The sequence below is a fragment of the Maniola hyperantus genome, chromosome 17, assembly GCF_902806685.2.
Source record: "Maniola hyperantus chromosome 17, iAphHyp1.2, whole genome shotgun sequence".
Lineage (NCBI taxonomy): Eukaryota > Metazoa > Arthropoda > Insecta > Lepidoptera > Nymphalidae > Maniola > Maniola hyperantus.
In genome coordinates this window covers 13005339-13020778 of record NC_048552.1, presented here as the reverse complement: position 1 = coordinate 13020778, position 15440 = coordinate 13005339, and the positions used below count along the sequence as shown (strand labels likewise).

The following is a 15440-nucleotide window of genomic DNA, read 5'->3' as shown; positions in this document are numbered from 1 at the left end:
GTGAAAAGCTAGCAGACAGACAGACACACTTTCGCATTCATAATATTAAGTATGGAAGTATGGATTTGGAATAAATTATTTGATTTGAAACGCCCTAAGAAGGTATAATAGGGATTTGAAATTTGTGTAGTCAACGCAGACGAAGTCGCGAGCGTTAGCTAGTAATATTATATGGGTTCATCTTTTTTTTTTTATTCAGATACAAGTTAGCCCTTGACTGCAAACTCACCTGGTGGTAAGTGATGATGCAGTCTAAGATGATAGCGGGCTAACCTGGAAGGGGTCTGGCAGTTTTTATTAAACCCATACCCCTTTGGTTTCTACACGGCATCGTACCGGAACGCTAAATCGCTTGGCGGCACGGCTTTGCCGGTAGGGTGGTAACTAGCCACGGCCGAAGCCTCCCACCAGACCAGACCAGAAATTTAGAAATTATAAAATTCCAAAGCCCTGCCAGGAATCGAACCCGGGACCTCCCACTATTAAGACCACAGCGCTCACCACTGCGCCAGGGAGGTCGTCAGCGCTTCTATCAGCGCTTGGTTTATTTTTCTGTATATCGTGAATACGAATAGGTTAATGGTTTATTCGCTTACTATCGTAATCTTATGAGTAGGGACATTAATTAATTATTTATCGATAAGAAACACTCTAACTCGTTCGCTAAATGAATGTGCAACATCACGAACTTAATTTATCCACTCGCCTGACGCCGCCGCTTCGTTCGCGTGGATTTAGGTTTTTAAAAATCCCGTGAGAACTCTTTGATTTTCCGGGATAAAAGTAGCCTATGTCCGTCCCGAAATTGTGTACTGAGATACCTTGCATTTCGGAGACGGGCTAGTACTTATAGCCTACTTTTTGTCCTGGGAGATAAAAAGCTCCCACGGAATTTTTAAAAACAGAAATCCACACGGGCGAAGCCGCGGGCATCAGCTAGTAGGTATATTATAAGATTAGTTAGGTGATTCGCTAGCTCAGTGTCTAACACAGAATGATAGCCACTGAGGTTGGTTGGTCATACATTGCTGCTTCACTGGGTGGTAGTAAAATATTTTTTCGTAGAAAACCTTCAACGGATTAAAAAAACCAGCCAAGTGCGAGTCAGGCTCGCGCAATGAGGGTTCCGTGTTACAGTCGTATTTTTTCGACATTTTGCACGATAATTCAAAACTATGATGCATAAAAATAAATAAAAAACTGTTTTAGAATGTACAGGTGAAGACCTTTCATATTATGATATCCCACTTGATATAGTTATCTCATTTCGAAAGTTGAAAATACTAATTATTAGTTCATGACCACAATTTTTTTTGTGTGATCTAATTCAGATTTTTCCCCAAATGTCAGCTATAAAATAAACCTACCTGCCAAATTTCATGATTCTAGGTCAACGGGAATTACCCTGAAGGTTTCTTGATAGACAGACGGACGGACAGACAGACAGACAGACAACAAAGTGGTCCTATAAGGGTTCCGTTTTTCCTTTTGAGGTACGGAACCCTAAAAATGAGCTCTGTGGCTATCGTTCAGTGTGAGACACTGAGTTAGAGAATCACCCCACGATGGTATATCTGTTAACTGTCACCTTTAAAAAATTAAAGACATCGCTGTTTTAGCAATTATTAAAACAAAATACATATTAGAATGTTAAAATCAGCTTCATTTAAATACGTGCGCACGACTTAATGTATTATTATCATAATAATATTATGTCTCATTTCCACGTGTTTTGCATTAAGATGTATGCAAATGTATTTCTTGGTAGGATGCAATGTGAGGAGCCTGAGGTATGATAATGTAGGAGTGATTCAAGCGGACGTGTTTAGTTATGCAATTTAAATTGGCCCTTATCATCGGCTTTCTCGTGTCACAGACTCTCTTTTACATTTGAGATGCATTGAATGTTTTGTTTTTTTTATATTTACGCACATGTATTCGATGTGCCGATAGAAATCGCTCTGTAATTATTATGAAATATAAACTAAGAATAAATCCGAAAACCGTGAATTTGTGGTTACATCACAGAAAAAAAAATTAAAATGAGTTCGTGAACAAAATAATTTTACTATTTTTAACTAGGTATAACAAATGGGGTATCATATGAAAAGGTTTTACTTGTACATTCTAAAACAGATTTTTATTTATTTTTATGCATAACAGTTTTTGATTTATCGTGCAAAATGTCGAAATAATACAAGTACTATATTTACGTTGTGGTAATTAGTAAAATACGGAACCCTCGGTGCGCAAGTCTTGACTCGCATTTGACCGGTTTTTTACATTTTTAAGCCTCAATAGCTCAAAGGTTAAAGGAGCTGATTGAAATCTGAAAGGTCAGCGGACGGTTTTCAGAATTTTCCCCTCGTGTCTGCTATAAGACCTACCTTCTTGGCAAATTTCATGATTCTAGGTAAACGGGAAGTACACTATAACTTTCTTGACAGATAGACAGACAGACATCGAAATGATTCTTATAAGGGTTCCGTTTTGCCTTTTGAGGTATGTCACCCTAAAAATAGTTAACTACTTAATCATTTCATTCTGAGAGGAGGTCTGTGCTCAGTGAGCCGGCAATGGGTTGATCATGATGATTATGACAATATTAATTACTAGCAGTTGCCCGCGACTTCGCGTAAAATTTCTGGTTTCTCATGAGATCTGAAATTTTCCCGCTGCAAAAGGCCGCACTTGCCTACTCACTCAGTCTCACCTTAAGGCACGGAACCCAGAATACCTAAATGCCAATTTTCATATCTCTAACTTCAAAAACATAGGACTTTCATACAACCTTTCAACCCCCATTTCACCCCATTAGGGGGGGAATCGAGTTAGATCTTTTCTTATCTAATACCTACCCCCTAGAAAGAACCTACTACGTTTCAAATTTCAAGTTAAATTAACAATAATTAAAAAAATTATATAAGAACTTTTCCCCCCTATTTTACCACCCTTAAGGGGGGAATTTTCCAAATTGACTTATACAGATTTTTATTATTTAAAGCTAATAAGTGTCGATTAAGGCAATATTAATTATTAAAGTTATGCCATTCGCACTGTACTATCGCGAACCTACAATAATTTATCAACGACTGTTCAACGTCAACTGGTCAGTATAACTTGAACACGCGTTGAGCTAAGCTGAGATTTGCTCATCTCATCTCATTGAACTCTAGGTTTTGTGACAGTAGACCTCGTGTGTGGTGGTGGATGGTGTAATGAAGTAAATTAGTGGAGGTAATAAATCAGGTAAGTTATACAGCTTATAACTTAATCAGTTTTTAGTTGTTACGGAAAATAATTAATTTATCAAAGGTATGCTATTTTAAAATACCTAATGTACAGAAATGAAGTGAAATAAACTGAAATACATTTTGGATATTGTACTTAGACTATAATGATGCCCATGACTTCGTACGTGTGGATTTAGGGTTTTAGGGTTCCGTACCTTAAAAAAAAAAGAAGGAAAGAAAAGACGTTTATTTTCCGAACTATGCCACACGTCACATCTTATAACTAAGAGCTGGTTATTCCGGCGCATCTTGCACCTGAGCATTAAGCCCACCCCATAAAAAAATTAAAAAGGAACCCTTATAGGATAACTTCGATGTCTGTCTGTCGTGTCTGTCAAGAAATCTGTAGGATACTTCCCGTTGACCTAGAACCATGAAATTTAGTGCCTAAGTAGGTTACCTTACCTTAAGTACCTACCTTATTTTATTTTACTATATTTCAGTATTTGTATTTAAATACTAGCTGCCCCGGCGAACTTCGTACCGCCTAACAGTCGATTCTTTATCAGGATTTTTTTTTTAATTTTTCTCTCCGTAAGAACCATCCTCGTACTTCAAGGAATATTATGAAAAAAGAATTAGCGAAATCGGTTCAGCTGTTCTCGAGATTTGCGATCAGCAACACATTCAGCGATTCATTTTTATCTAAAGAGATTAATAATCCGCACGTTTTTAATTTTATTGAAAGCCGGTTCCGTCTATCTGGTTCCAAGTATTATGTAATAAATATGAATAAATTTCATTTTTCGCGATCATAATTCTTTCGCGATTATTATTGTTTATCTGAGAATGACCTTTGACCATGTTTATTTTAAAGCATGACATTATTTTATTTAAAAAGTTTACATAAACAATACATTTAGCGAAGACTCTGACGTCATGAGTGGCCCATAATTTACTCATACAGGTTTTACGGTAGTCAAAAACTTGTTAGGTTTCAATATGGTAATTTTTGTATGTTGTGGCACACAATTTTTAGGGTTCCGTACCCAAAGGATGCCGATGAGATCCTAGTATTACTGTGGTATTACAGCCTCCGTTGTCCGTCAGTTGGTCTGTCTGTTCGGAAGCTGCATCTCGTGAACCGTACAGTACGCGGCAGGAAAATATACCTACCCTCATCGACCTTTAGAAAGAGATAGGTAGCGATTTTGTAGAGCATTGTCTCTGTCATTGAAACCGACAAAATGTCACATAGGTATGAGTGACAGAGACAATGCTCTGCAAAGCCGAAATCTCATTCTAAAGGTCGATTTACCTACATTATTTTCTGCTGCGTACTGTACCTAATAGGTAGAGACTAGAGAGTTGAAATTTTCATAGATTTTTCGAAATACTATGTGCCCTGCCCATTGCCACTTCAGCTTCGCAACCCGTTGAGCTATGTCGGTTACTCTCGTTCTCCTAGGGCCCTCCTCATTCCTGATCAGCCCCCCAATTGTGTAAGAATAATGTTTTCATAGTTATCGTAATCGTCAATAAATTCTGCCCTTTGACTGGCTGTGAAAAAATGTAAACAGCGAATCAACCAATCAAAGGTCGTCAAAAAAAATTTTTGGCGCAGTGGTGAGCGCTGTGGTCTTATTAGTGGGAGGTCCCGGGTTCGATTCCTGGCAGGGGGTTGGAATTCTATAATTTCTAAATTTCTGGTCTGGTCTGGTGGGAGGCTTCAGCCGTGGCTAGTTTTTTTTTTTTTTTTTACCCCACCCTACCGGCAAAGCCGTGCCGCCAAGCGATTTAGCGTTCCGGTACGATGCCGTGTAGAAACCAAAGGGGTATATGGGTTTAATAAAAACTGCCATACCCCTTCCAGGTTAGCCCGCTATCATCTTAGACTGCATCATCACTTACCATCAGGTGAGATTTCAGTCAAGGGCTAACGTGTATCTGAATAAATAAAAAAAAATCAAAGGGCAGAATTTGTTGACGATTACTATAACGATGAATACGTATTTCTTACACAATTGGGGGGGTGATCACGTAGAGAAGTTCTGAGAATTTCCATCGCCCGCTGAGTAACAGAGCTTTCTTATGAGGCCCATAGTTAGCGGCCACGTCTCTTGATTTGACCCAATGTCATATTAATAGTGAGATCCTAAAAGTGTCACAATGAAGTAAAATGGCTGCAGGTGACCTCGCCGCAGACTACGATCCACGGTAATGAGGAAATAGTGTAATGGGCAGCGGAAATGTACAGGAATTAGGTAAAACTGCGTCAAATTATTACAGATTTTTATCTAAGTCTTAGTTAGAGTGGCTGTTTGTAAACTAAGATTTAGACATGTTCCACAAAGCTAGATGTTTTAGTAAACTAATTATGTACCTACTTGTTCGTAAACACAGTTTAATTTCACTTTAAAACAGGATCACTTTGTTGTTATGTCTGTCTGTCTGTCGGTCTGTCAAGAAACCTACAGGGTACTTCCCGTTGACCTAGAATCATGAAATTTGGCAGGTAGGTAGGTCTTATAGCAAACATTCGGGGAAAAATCTGAAAACCGTGAATTTTTGAAAAAAAAAAACGTGTGAAAATAAAATTAAATTGATGGTCATGAACTAATAATTAGTATTTTCAATTTTCGAAGTAAGATAACTATATCAAGTGGGGTATCATATGAAAGGTTTTCACCTGTGTATTTTAAAACAGATTTTTATTTATTTTTATGCATCATAGTTTTTGAATTAACGTGCAAAATGTCGAAAAAATACTGTAGTACGGAACCCTCGTTGCGCGAGCCTGACTCGCACTTGGCCGGTTTTTTATAGAATATAATGGTACGGAACCGTGCGTGCGCGAGTCAGACTCGCGCTCGGCTGGTTTTATCTTGGAAATAATTTCACTCTATGGTATGTAGATAGACGGTAGTGTCTTAAGATGGAAATGCGCCGGTTTGAGCGGTTTCTATTAAGTATGTGGATTTAATTGCAACGCTATGTGATTGACTAGCCCGGAGTCTTAACCACTAGGATATCAAAGCATTTCTATCTAACCTAACATTGAGTTTCGAAAAACTTTGTGCCTAGGCTTTACAGAAAATCTGCCTATTCTGTCTTCCCCTTTCGATCTGATTACACTGTAGAAATATTTTGCAACATACGATATACTTACCTATAAATAAATTGCTATTAATTCTTGTTATACCTAGTCTACATTTTTCCTGCCATTGTTTTACCTGAATAATTTATTTTTTACTCGTTAAAGTACTTAACCTCTACTTTTCATTTGAAAAATACAATAAATGAATCAATCAGCCTTTTTGCGTCCACTGGACATTCCACCACGTAGACTTTCCAAGAGCGCGCCACCACACACGATCCTCCACCTTAGGTACTCGACATCCACCCAATTCCCGCTGCCTCCTTAAGGTCGACAGTCCAGCGGGTTGGAGGTCGCCCCACTCTGCTTGCTGATACGCGGTCTCCACTCCAGAACACGTCTGCCCCAGCGGCCATCGGTTCTGCGGCAGACGTGGCCTACCCACTGCTACTTTAGCTGGCTAATTCGTTGAGCTATGTGGGTCACTCTGGTTCTCTTACAGATTTCCTCGTTACGGATTTTGTCCCGCAGAGACACCGAGTAGAACTCAGAGAGATACCCAGCATAGCCAGCTCCATAGCACGCTGAGTGACTTTGACTTTGGACTGTGGATAAGGCCAACTGTCAGTGTCCACGTTTCAGTGCCAAACGTCATCACAAGTAGGACACACTCATTGAAGACTTTCGTCTTTACGCTTTGAGGTATCGATGAATTGAAGATTTGACGCAATTTTCCAAATGCTGCCCAGCCCAGCTGTATTCTCCTATCAAGTTCCTTGTCGTCGTCGTTTCTACACAATATGCAACGGCAGCGCAGCACGTCATCAGCTGTACCTACAGCAGCAGATGTTATATAATAAACCAGCCTTCTTTGAAAGTTGAAACTATTACAGTCATGTTGAATTTCTGTTTCAGAGTACCTCTCAGATCCTCTCGACGGAAGTCTACTGCCCCTCGGCGGTTCAGGTCGGAGTTCAGCATGGACGATGATGAGTACTCTCCCAGCAACTCTGTTACCAGCGTCAACTCTCTCGCCAGCCTGCTCAAAGAGAAACTACAAGTAAGCTAGTCTCTGAACTGCTTGAACCTTCGCCTAAATCCCACTGCAATGATAATAATATCGTAGCTGTGATCGAAGCTTGAAAAGAAAAATTTTGGCCGATCTTGAGTTATATTGATATTAATATAAATTATTCATAATCTAGCGAAATGTAAATGAATACATAATTAGATAAGTTACTTCGTAAGAATATTATTATGATTTTGCACAGTTGCTTATTAAAAGGCAGCAAGTGATCTTGATTTGAAGAAAATTGATAGATTTTTTATGTTGACAATTTCACGCACATTGGGTAAGTATCACGCGAGTTGAAACATCGTGCAGTCTGCATTGCCAGTGGAACTATTGATAGAAAAAATCTCTTGGAAAAGAAATACAAGTAGAACTCAAAATAAATTCTGCTAATTTTATGAGTTTCATCCCGTTTGCATTGGTTATCGAAAACATTTTCAGAATATTTTGGATAAATCTTATCTCTTGAATATTTTTTTTTTTTTTAAACGTTCAATCAATTTAATACAAAAATAAATTCTTGTGGATAATAGGCTTGGCGTTCCTTGATTCTGTTGATACGAATGAAACAATTTGAAATGCTCTTGAATGAATTCCCACAGAGCATACCCCAGAAGATAAGAAAGAAGCCCACAGACTACAAGCTGCGCGCGTTCGTGGGGCTCATGTTCCTGGCGGTCGCGTTCTTCGTGGGGTTTGCGTACGTCCTCTACCACCAGCAAGCGCTCACCAAGGCGTACTTCGAGCGGGTGCAGTTCAACGAGCACAAGAGACTCATCCGGGTGTTCAACAAGGATGACGTGGAAATCTTGAAAGCCACTTTAGGTAACTAACTAAAATCCACAGAGAATTTAACCTCAAGAGTACGCTTGGTACCTCAACCTACAAGGTTTTGCATGAAAACAAAATCGTATGATTTGATTTGTTACTCTTTCACGCTAAAACTACTGAAATTTAGAATTTGGCTAAAATTTGGTATGGGGATAGATTATACTCAGAATTAGAGCAGCATGCAGACACTGATCAATGAGTATTTTGAGAAGGTTCTCGCAATAAGTGTGAGTTAGACGTCCACTGCTGGACTCCAAGCTGAGACCTCATGATCCATTGGCAAACAATTTACCCACTATGCCAACGAGATAGTTTGAAGTTTTAACAACAATAAAATCTAATCGCAACCGGATAAGCGGCAGCCATTATTATCTATTATTTATCATTGTCATAATTTTCCGTATTATTGTCGAAATAATAGTTTGAAATATGTTTGGTAACACGAATGTAATCTATCGCACCGGAAGTTATATTACTTTAAAGTTATTAATATTTACGCAATGCAGAATATGTAAAATATTCGTATTTTTTTCCATTAAACCGGAGACAGAATAATATTTTTTGATGTGGCGGTTACCACAATAGAAACTAGATGGCGCTGTTCAATCGATGACGTAGTCCCGAACAAATGTACCGCCGATAGTAATCGCACTAACGGAGTTTTCTGCAATCTGGACTATATATAGAAGTTTCAAGACATAACCGTCGGCCCAGCTGGCGCTACCGAGCACAACCAACCGCTCGGTGGGAGATCTCCCCTTTGGTACGGTCGAGCCTGCACACCGCTCCCGTACAGGCTAGGTTTTGGTTTTTACGCAATTAAAACTAAAAGAGATAATCTCTAATTGTTTGACAATTCAACGTACCTACGTCCTACGTACATGATGTCATACCTCTATACTCTATCCACGCAAAGAAGTTAGATAGCGCTCTTTTTGTTACGAAATTCCATAAAGATGACAGAGGCAAAAATATCATGGTGGGCGTTAACCAGTTTGAGTGACCAGCCAATCACAAACATGATTACAAAAAAACGGACAGACAGACAACGAAATAATTCTTATAACTTATAAGGACAAAAGAAAAAGGAACCCGTTACTAGATGATGCCCGCGACTTCGTCCGCGTGGATTTAGGTTTTGAAAATCCCGTGGGAACTCTTTGATTTTCCGGGTTAAAAAGTAGCCTATGTCCTTCCCCGGGATGCAAGCTATCGCTGTACCAAGTTTCATCAAAAATCGGTTGAACGGATGGGCCGTGAAAGGCTAGCAGACAGACAGACAGACACACTTTCGCATTTATAATATTATAGTAAATAGTAATTAATATAGTAATAGTATGGAAATATGGATATGGATAAGGGTTCCTTTTTCCTTTTGAGGTACGGAATCCTAAAAACATTCGAAATTCAATTCGAAAACATAGTTTTATTTAATAAAAAAGGAAACACCTGACTCATTTTCCAGCGGTTGGTCTCCAAGGAGGTCAGAAAGCGTTTCCCTGCCTGCCCGAGCACCGCCACAAGGACGGCTCGGAGTGCATGGAGTGGCTGCACAACCTTCGACTGTACCTCAAATGTCTGCCGCACGACCCTGGCGTCGACAACACTACCTGCTACTCCGTACATTGGAAGGCTTTGCGACATGGTAATCTTTTTTGTAAACTTAAGTAACCACAAATCACCAAAGCGCATTGTCATGACACCTCTGGTGCTATAAATATAAGTGACCCTCCTGTTCATAATGCGCGCTATTCAATATTCATATTAAAAACGTTTCAATTTCCAGATGTTTCACCTACCGACTGTTTCGACTGGAGTGACACCAAAGTTCATTGGTTCGGTGCAGGCCAATCCCTTAACCTAACTTGGCCACTTGACACTGGATCCATAGACTTTACGCCATTTATCACGGGAGACATGCAGAAATCTCAATGGGGAAACGTCGTTACCCGTTACCTAATCAATTCTAAGGGAGCTGCCATAATAGTTGATGAAGAAACCCCGCTGCATATATCTGTAAATAGAGGGAAGAAAGAAATATGTTTGAAAGCTCAATTCGATGACTTTGCGTTCGCTAACAGACTGACAGATTTTCCTGAATTGAAATACAATATATGTACATCTAGAGATATAAGATCACTACACTCCTCCATCCATAGTCATAGAAGAGCACCGCTTTGGGATGGGTTGAAACCAGCCGATATGAGAACTTTGGAATCTCTCATTTCTGAACCAGTATGGCAAATAGCTCCACGATTTAAACACGAATTACAAGACGCAACAATATCTAAGTATACTGATGATGTTATTAATCTAGGTTTTCTTAAACAAGGACATGTTCTGATCAACGAGTATTGGCAAAATGAAATCGGTGATCTGAGTGTGGATACGGCACGGTTTGCAACGCTAAACGAAACTGTTGACAAGCTTCACAGAAGAGGTTTCAAGGTGGCTTTTACAGTTCAACCGTTTATAAGTACAGAGAGTAAAAACTTTGCTGAAACTGTCCAAAAGAGACTACTAGTCAATGAAAGAAATAGTGATAGACGAATACCAGCTCTAACAAGATTTAAATCTCTAGCAAGCGCTGGTGTCCTAGATATAACGAATAATAGATCGATACCTTGGATATTTGATAAGCTTCAAGCGGTAATGGATATTTATCATATTGATTCATTCTATTTCGATCTTGGTACAGCATACGATATGCCTCATTACTACAGATGTGAGAAAGTGTTAATTAACCCCGATCAATATAAAACGGTGTTCATAAAAACTTTTGAGAAATCTTTGAATATTATAGGAGTATCCTCAGCTGTGACTCTGCCTCGGCCTCCTATATTTATTTCTCTTCCTCCTTTTGAATCAAGTTGGGAAGCCTTAAGATTAGTCATACCTACAATATTGACGTATGGTATTAGTGGTTTTCCTTTTGCGATGCCGGGGGCTGTGGGTGGTGATATATATTGGCCTGGTAGTGAACAGTTCTTGCCTTCATCAAAAGGTTCAATGGACTCGAATTCGAATAGAACAACCCAAGAGAATGGTATAGAGTTGCCAGAAAGGGAGCTGTATATGAGATGGCTGCAAATGGCTACATTCTTGCCAGTGATGAAGTTCACACATCTTCCGAGTAAATACAACGACGAGAGGGTGCTGGAGATGGCTAAGAATCTGACACTGTTGAGACAAAAACTAGTAAGTTAACCATTTTTGATAACATACTCCTGATTCAGATTACTGTAAAGTGTAATGTATCGATTTGTTATCTTTAGGGTTCCGTACCTCAAAAGGAAAAAGGAACCATTATAGGATCACTTTATTGTCTGTCTGTCCATTTGTCTGTCGTGTCTGTCCCGTTGACCTTGAATCATGAAATTTGGCAGGTAGGTAGGTCTTATAGCAAGCGGAAGTAGAAAAATCCAAAAACCGTGTACCTATTTGTTGTCATATCACGAAAAAAATGAAAATTTGTTCATGAACAAAACAGTATTTTAACTTTTAAATTGAGATTACTACATCAAGTGGGGTATCATAATATGAAAGGGCTTTACTTGTACATTCTAAAACGGATTTTTATTTATTTTTATGTATAATACTTAGTTTTTGATTTATCGTGCAAACTATCGAAAAAATACAACAGTAGTACGGAACCCTCGGTGTGCGAACCTGACTCGAACTTGCCCGGTTTTTTAACATGACGTTTTATGTTCCTTCCAGGTCACACCTCTCTTACTGAAATACAAGAGGGAAGCGTTAGAAGAGGGCCTGCCCCTCATCAGACCGCTGTGGCTGGTGGCAGATGTGGACGTGGCCCTCCCTGTACAGGACGAGTTCGCGATTGGTGACGAGATTGTAGTTGCGCCAGTGTTGCACAAAGGAGAGACTACTAGAGAAGGTAGTTATGCTATGTAACTTATTAAGTAAGATACTGGCACCGATTCTAAGCACAACCTAATTTTAGAGTATTCGCACCCTCTTCTTACTATTGTTATATGAAAAGGACAGAAGCAGTTTGACATTTCTAAATTTAATTTTTAGATGGTAAAACCCGTGATTTTAGCACGCACTCGCGAACCTACTGTTTAAATTTGTATTGTGCACTAAAATATTTAGAGTCTTTAAATGTGAAAGTCATGTTCCGTTCCTTTTTTAGCATTAGTAAAAAGAAAAGGATGCAGATACTCTAAATTTAGTTTAGAGAGAGACTAGAGAATCGGGGCCACTGTAAGGTTAACGAGCATGGTAACCTTACAGTGGCCTAACACTGGAAAACGCAGCGATGCAGACCCAGAACCGAGTCGCTGGAAGCCGCTGAATGACGGCGGCGTAAGACCGTGGCGTGTTGTAGTTCCTACAAGAGACCCGTGTCCAGCGCGGTCTTACACTATGACGGTCTTGCGCCACCTCCATCCAGCGGCTCCCGCGGATTCGTTTGAATTGCCGTCTCGTCTGTCTACCAACGCTACGTGTTTCAATGTCGTTTCGCCATTTTAGCACCTTGGGACCCCAACGTCTATCGGTTTCTCGAACTATGTGCTCTGCCCATTGCCATTTCAGCTTGGCAACCTGTTATGTCGGTTTCTCTGGTTCTCCTATAGTACGCGACAGGTTGAAATGGTAATCGGGGAGGGAACGCCCCGCAACTCGCGCAGCCCCCGCGCAAACCCGGTGTGGGCGAGCGCGGGTGACGTGCGGGTGTACGGGGCGTCCCCCCGCCTCATATCCCGATTGCCATCTCAATCTGTCGTGGACTATACATCTCTACTAATTTCTGATAAACTCCAAAAACTCTCTTTATCGCCCACTGGGTGAGTGAGTTTTCTTATGAGGCCCACAGTTAGCGACCATGTCTTTTTTATTTTTTTTATTCATAATTGATGATGCGGCCTAAGATGGGACGCGTTTACCTAGAAGATGCCTATTCACTCTTGTTTTAAAGATACCCGGGTTGTAATTGGTAGGAAACACATATCGTGGAAGAGTATTCCAAACCTTAGCCCATGCGTATGAGGAATGACCTCGGATCCTTATTACGTCACCACAGGCAACATTTTTTTAAATTGTTATATTACTGTATGTTTTCTAATACATTTCTGTTTCCCCTTTCCAGTGTACCTCCCTGCAGGTCTCTGGCAGGACGGCATCGACGGCTCGCTGCGCAAGGGCAACCGCTGGATGCACGACTACAAAGTCCCAGTCGATCGCGTCGCGTACTTCCTCCGCAAACCAGACGACTTGAGATTCAAATAGCATTCATCATCATCATCAACAACCAATAGACGTCCACTGCTGGACATAGGTCTCTTGTAGGGACTTCCACACGTCACGGTCTTGCACCGTCTGAATCCAGCGGCTCCCTGCGACTCGTCTGATGTTGTCCATCCACCTAGTGGGGGGTCTTCCAACACTGCGTCTTCTGGTGCGAGGTCGCCATTCCAGCACCTTGGGACCCCAACGCCTATCGGTTGCACGAACTATGTGCTCTGCGCATTGCCACTTCAGCTTCGCAACCCGTTGAGCTATGTCGGTTACTCTAGTTCTCCTACGGATCTCCTCATTTCTGATTTGATCACGTAGAGAAACTCCAAGCATAGCTCTCTCCATCGCCCAAATCCAAATAGCATTAACTTCTAACTACAGTTTAACTCATCGCCAGTTCACTACCGAGCACGGGTGTCTTTTTAACCGACTTCAAAAAAAGGAGGAGGTTCTCAATTCGTCGGAATCTTGTCTTCGTCTGGAACTCCTCAACGGATAAGAGTAAATTGCTCGCGATCAGTGTAATAGCTTAGTAAACAGTAGATTTTTAACCAGTCATAGCATAATTCCATGGGGCCACTAAAAATTGTGAAATAAAATTTTTTTACAAAAAAAATAAAAACCGACTTCGTTACATAAACACTAAAAATTGAAAAATAATTTAATTGATTACCGAATATATTATGTATACAAGAGTTAATATAGTTCCATAATAATATTTTTTGGGGTCGGTGCCAATGAGGTGCCATTGTGGAGTCCCATAAAAATATGAAGTCTAGACGATTCGCGCAGCTAAAGCTAATTGGCACCGGCACCAAAAAGTATTATTATGGAACTATATTAACTCTTGTATACATAATATATTCGGTAATCAATTAAATTATTTTTCAATTTTTAGTGTTTATGTAACGAAGTCGGTTTTTATTTTTTTTGTAAAAATTTTCAGAATGAGAAAGGCTCCAGTCATAGTTAACCAAATAGCTGTGACAGCCTAGTGGCTAAACAGCTAAGTCCTACGACTTCCGCCTCGCAGGTCGGCGCGGTGAACACGTAAAACGTTGCAGTAGCGACACCAACGCGACAGCAATAGCAATCCGACAGTTCATATGCTGTCTCTCTTCTTCTTCTTATTATTTTGCTTTGTGGCTATTGCTGTCTCTCTCTAGCCGGACGTTTGACAGCAGTAATCGCGACATTTACGCCTGTCGCAAGTCTGTCGCGAGATACGTCATCACCCCGCCGGTGTTCGACCCCTCTTACTTTTCGGAGTTATGTGCGTTTTAAGAAATTAAAATATATCCCTCATTTTAACGGTGAAGGAAAACATCGTGAGGAAACCGGCGCGTCTAAGAGCTCTGCATAATGTTCTTAAAGGAGTGCCAATCCCTACTTGGTTCGTGATAGGCTATGGTTAAAACACTTTACATTCTGAGCGGAGACCCGTGCTCTGTAGTGAACCGGCGATGGACTGATCATGATGATGATTATAAAAGCTAAATGCCTGACGTGCAGGTTATTGTAAAAACCAATGATATTAGAAGAAAATAGGTAGATACGTTATACGCGGACCGCAAGTGGCACGTTAAAACTAAGCTAATTAGCAAACCTGAGCTCAGTCGCCCGCTGGCGTCGCGCTATCGCCGACGTCGTTGATAGTAATGTGTATTTTGTTTTCGTCTCCCAAAACAACCGAAAATGCCGTCGTGTGTGATGAGATTCCGCACAAACTACACAAGCAAGGTTTCCAAAAGTCAAGGAATCACATTTCATTCGTAAGTAAAACTATTTCTTTTATATAATTCGTATTTTTCACTTATTTAACAATAACAAACTCGTGCACGTTCGTGTAAAATGCAACTCATTGCAATTTCGACCTTATGTCACATGCCATAAGTACGTATCAAGTTATCGTTGTACGTATTTTAAAGTTTCCGATCAAAGAATA

The 15440-nt window shown here is 40.2% G+C and overlaps 1 protein-coding gene across 6 annotated transcripts in view; it reads left to right on the top strand.

Annotated features, from left to right (window-relative positions):
- LOC117990038 (myogenesis-regulating glycosidase) overlaps positions 1-13912 on the top strand; it is a 52256-nt gene extending 38344 nt beyond the window's left edge. For all 6 annotated transcript variants that reach the window (XM_069504123.1, XM_034977472.2, XM_069504122.1 and 3 more), the window contains 6 exons: positions 7246-7390; positions 8005-8227; positions 9699-9878; positions 10020-11431; positions 11954-12131; positions 13347-13912. In XM_069504123.1, coding sequence (XP_069360224.1) covers positions 7246-7390; positions 8005-8227; positions 9699-9878; positions 10020-11431; positions 11954-12131; positions 13347-13486 — 2278 coding nt within the window. In that variant the 3' untranslated portion in view covers positions 13487-13912. The remainder of the gene's footprint in view (positions 1-7245; positions 7391-8004; positions 8228-9698; positions 9879-10019; positions 11432-11953; positions 12132-13346) is intronic.
- The last annotated feature ends 1528 nt before the right edge of the window (positions 13913-15440 follow it).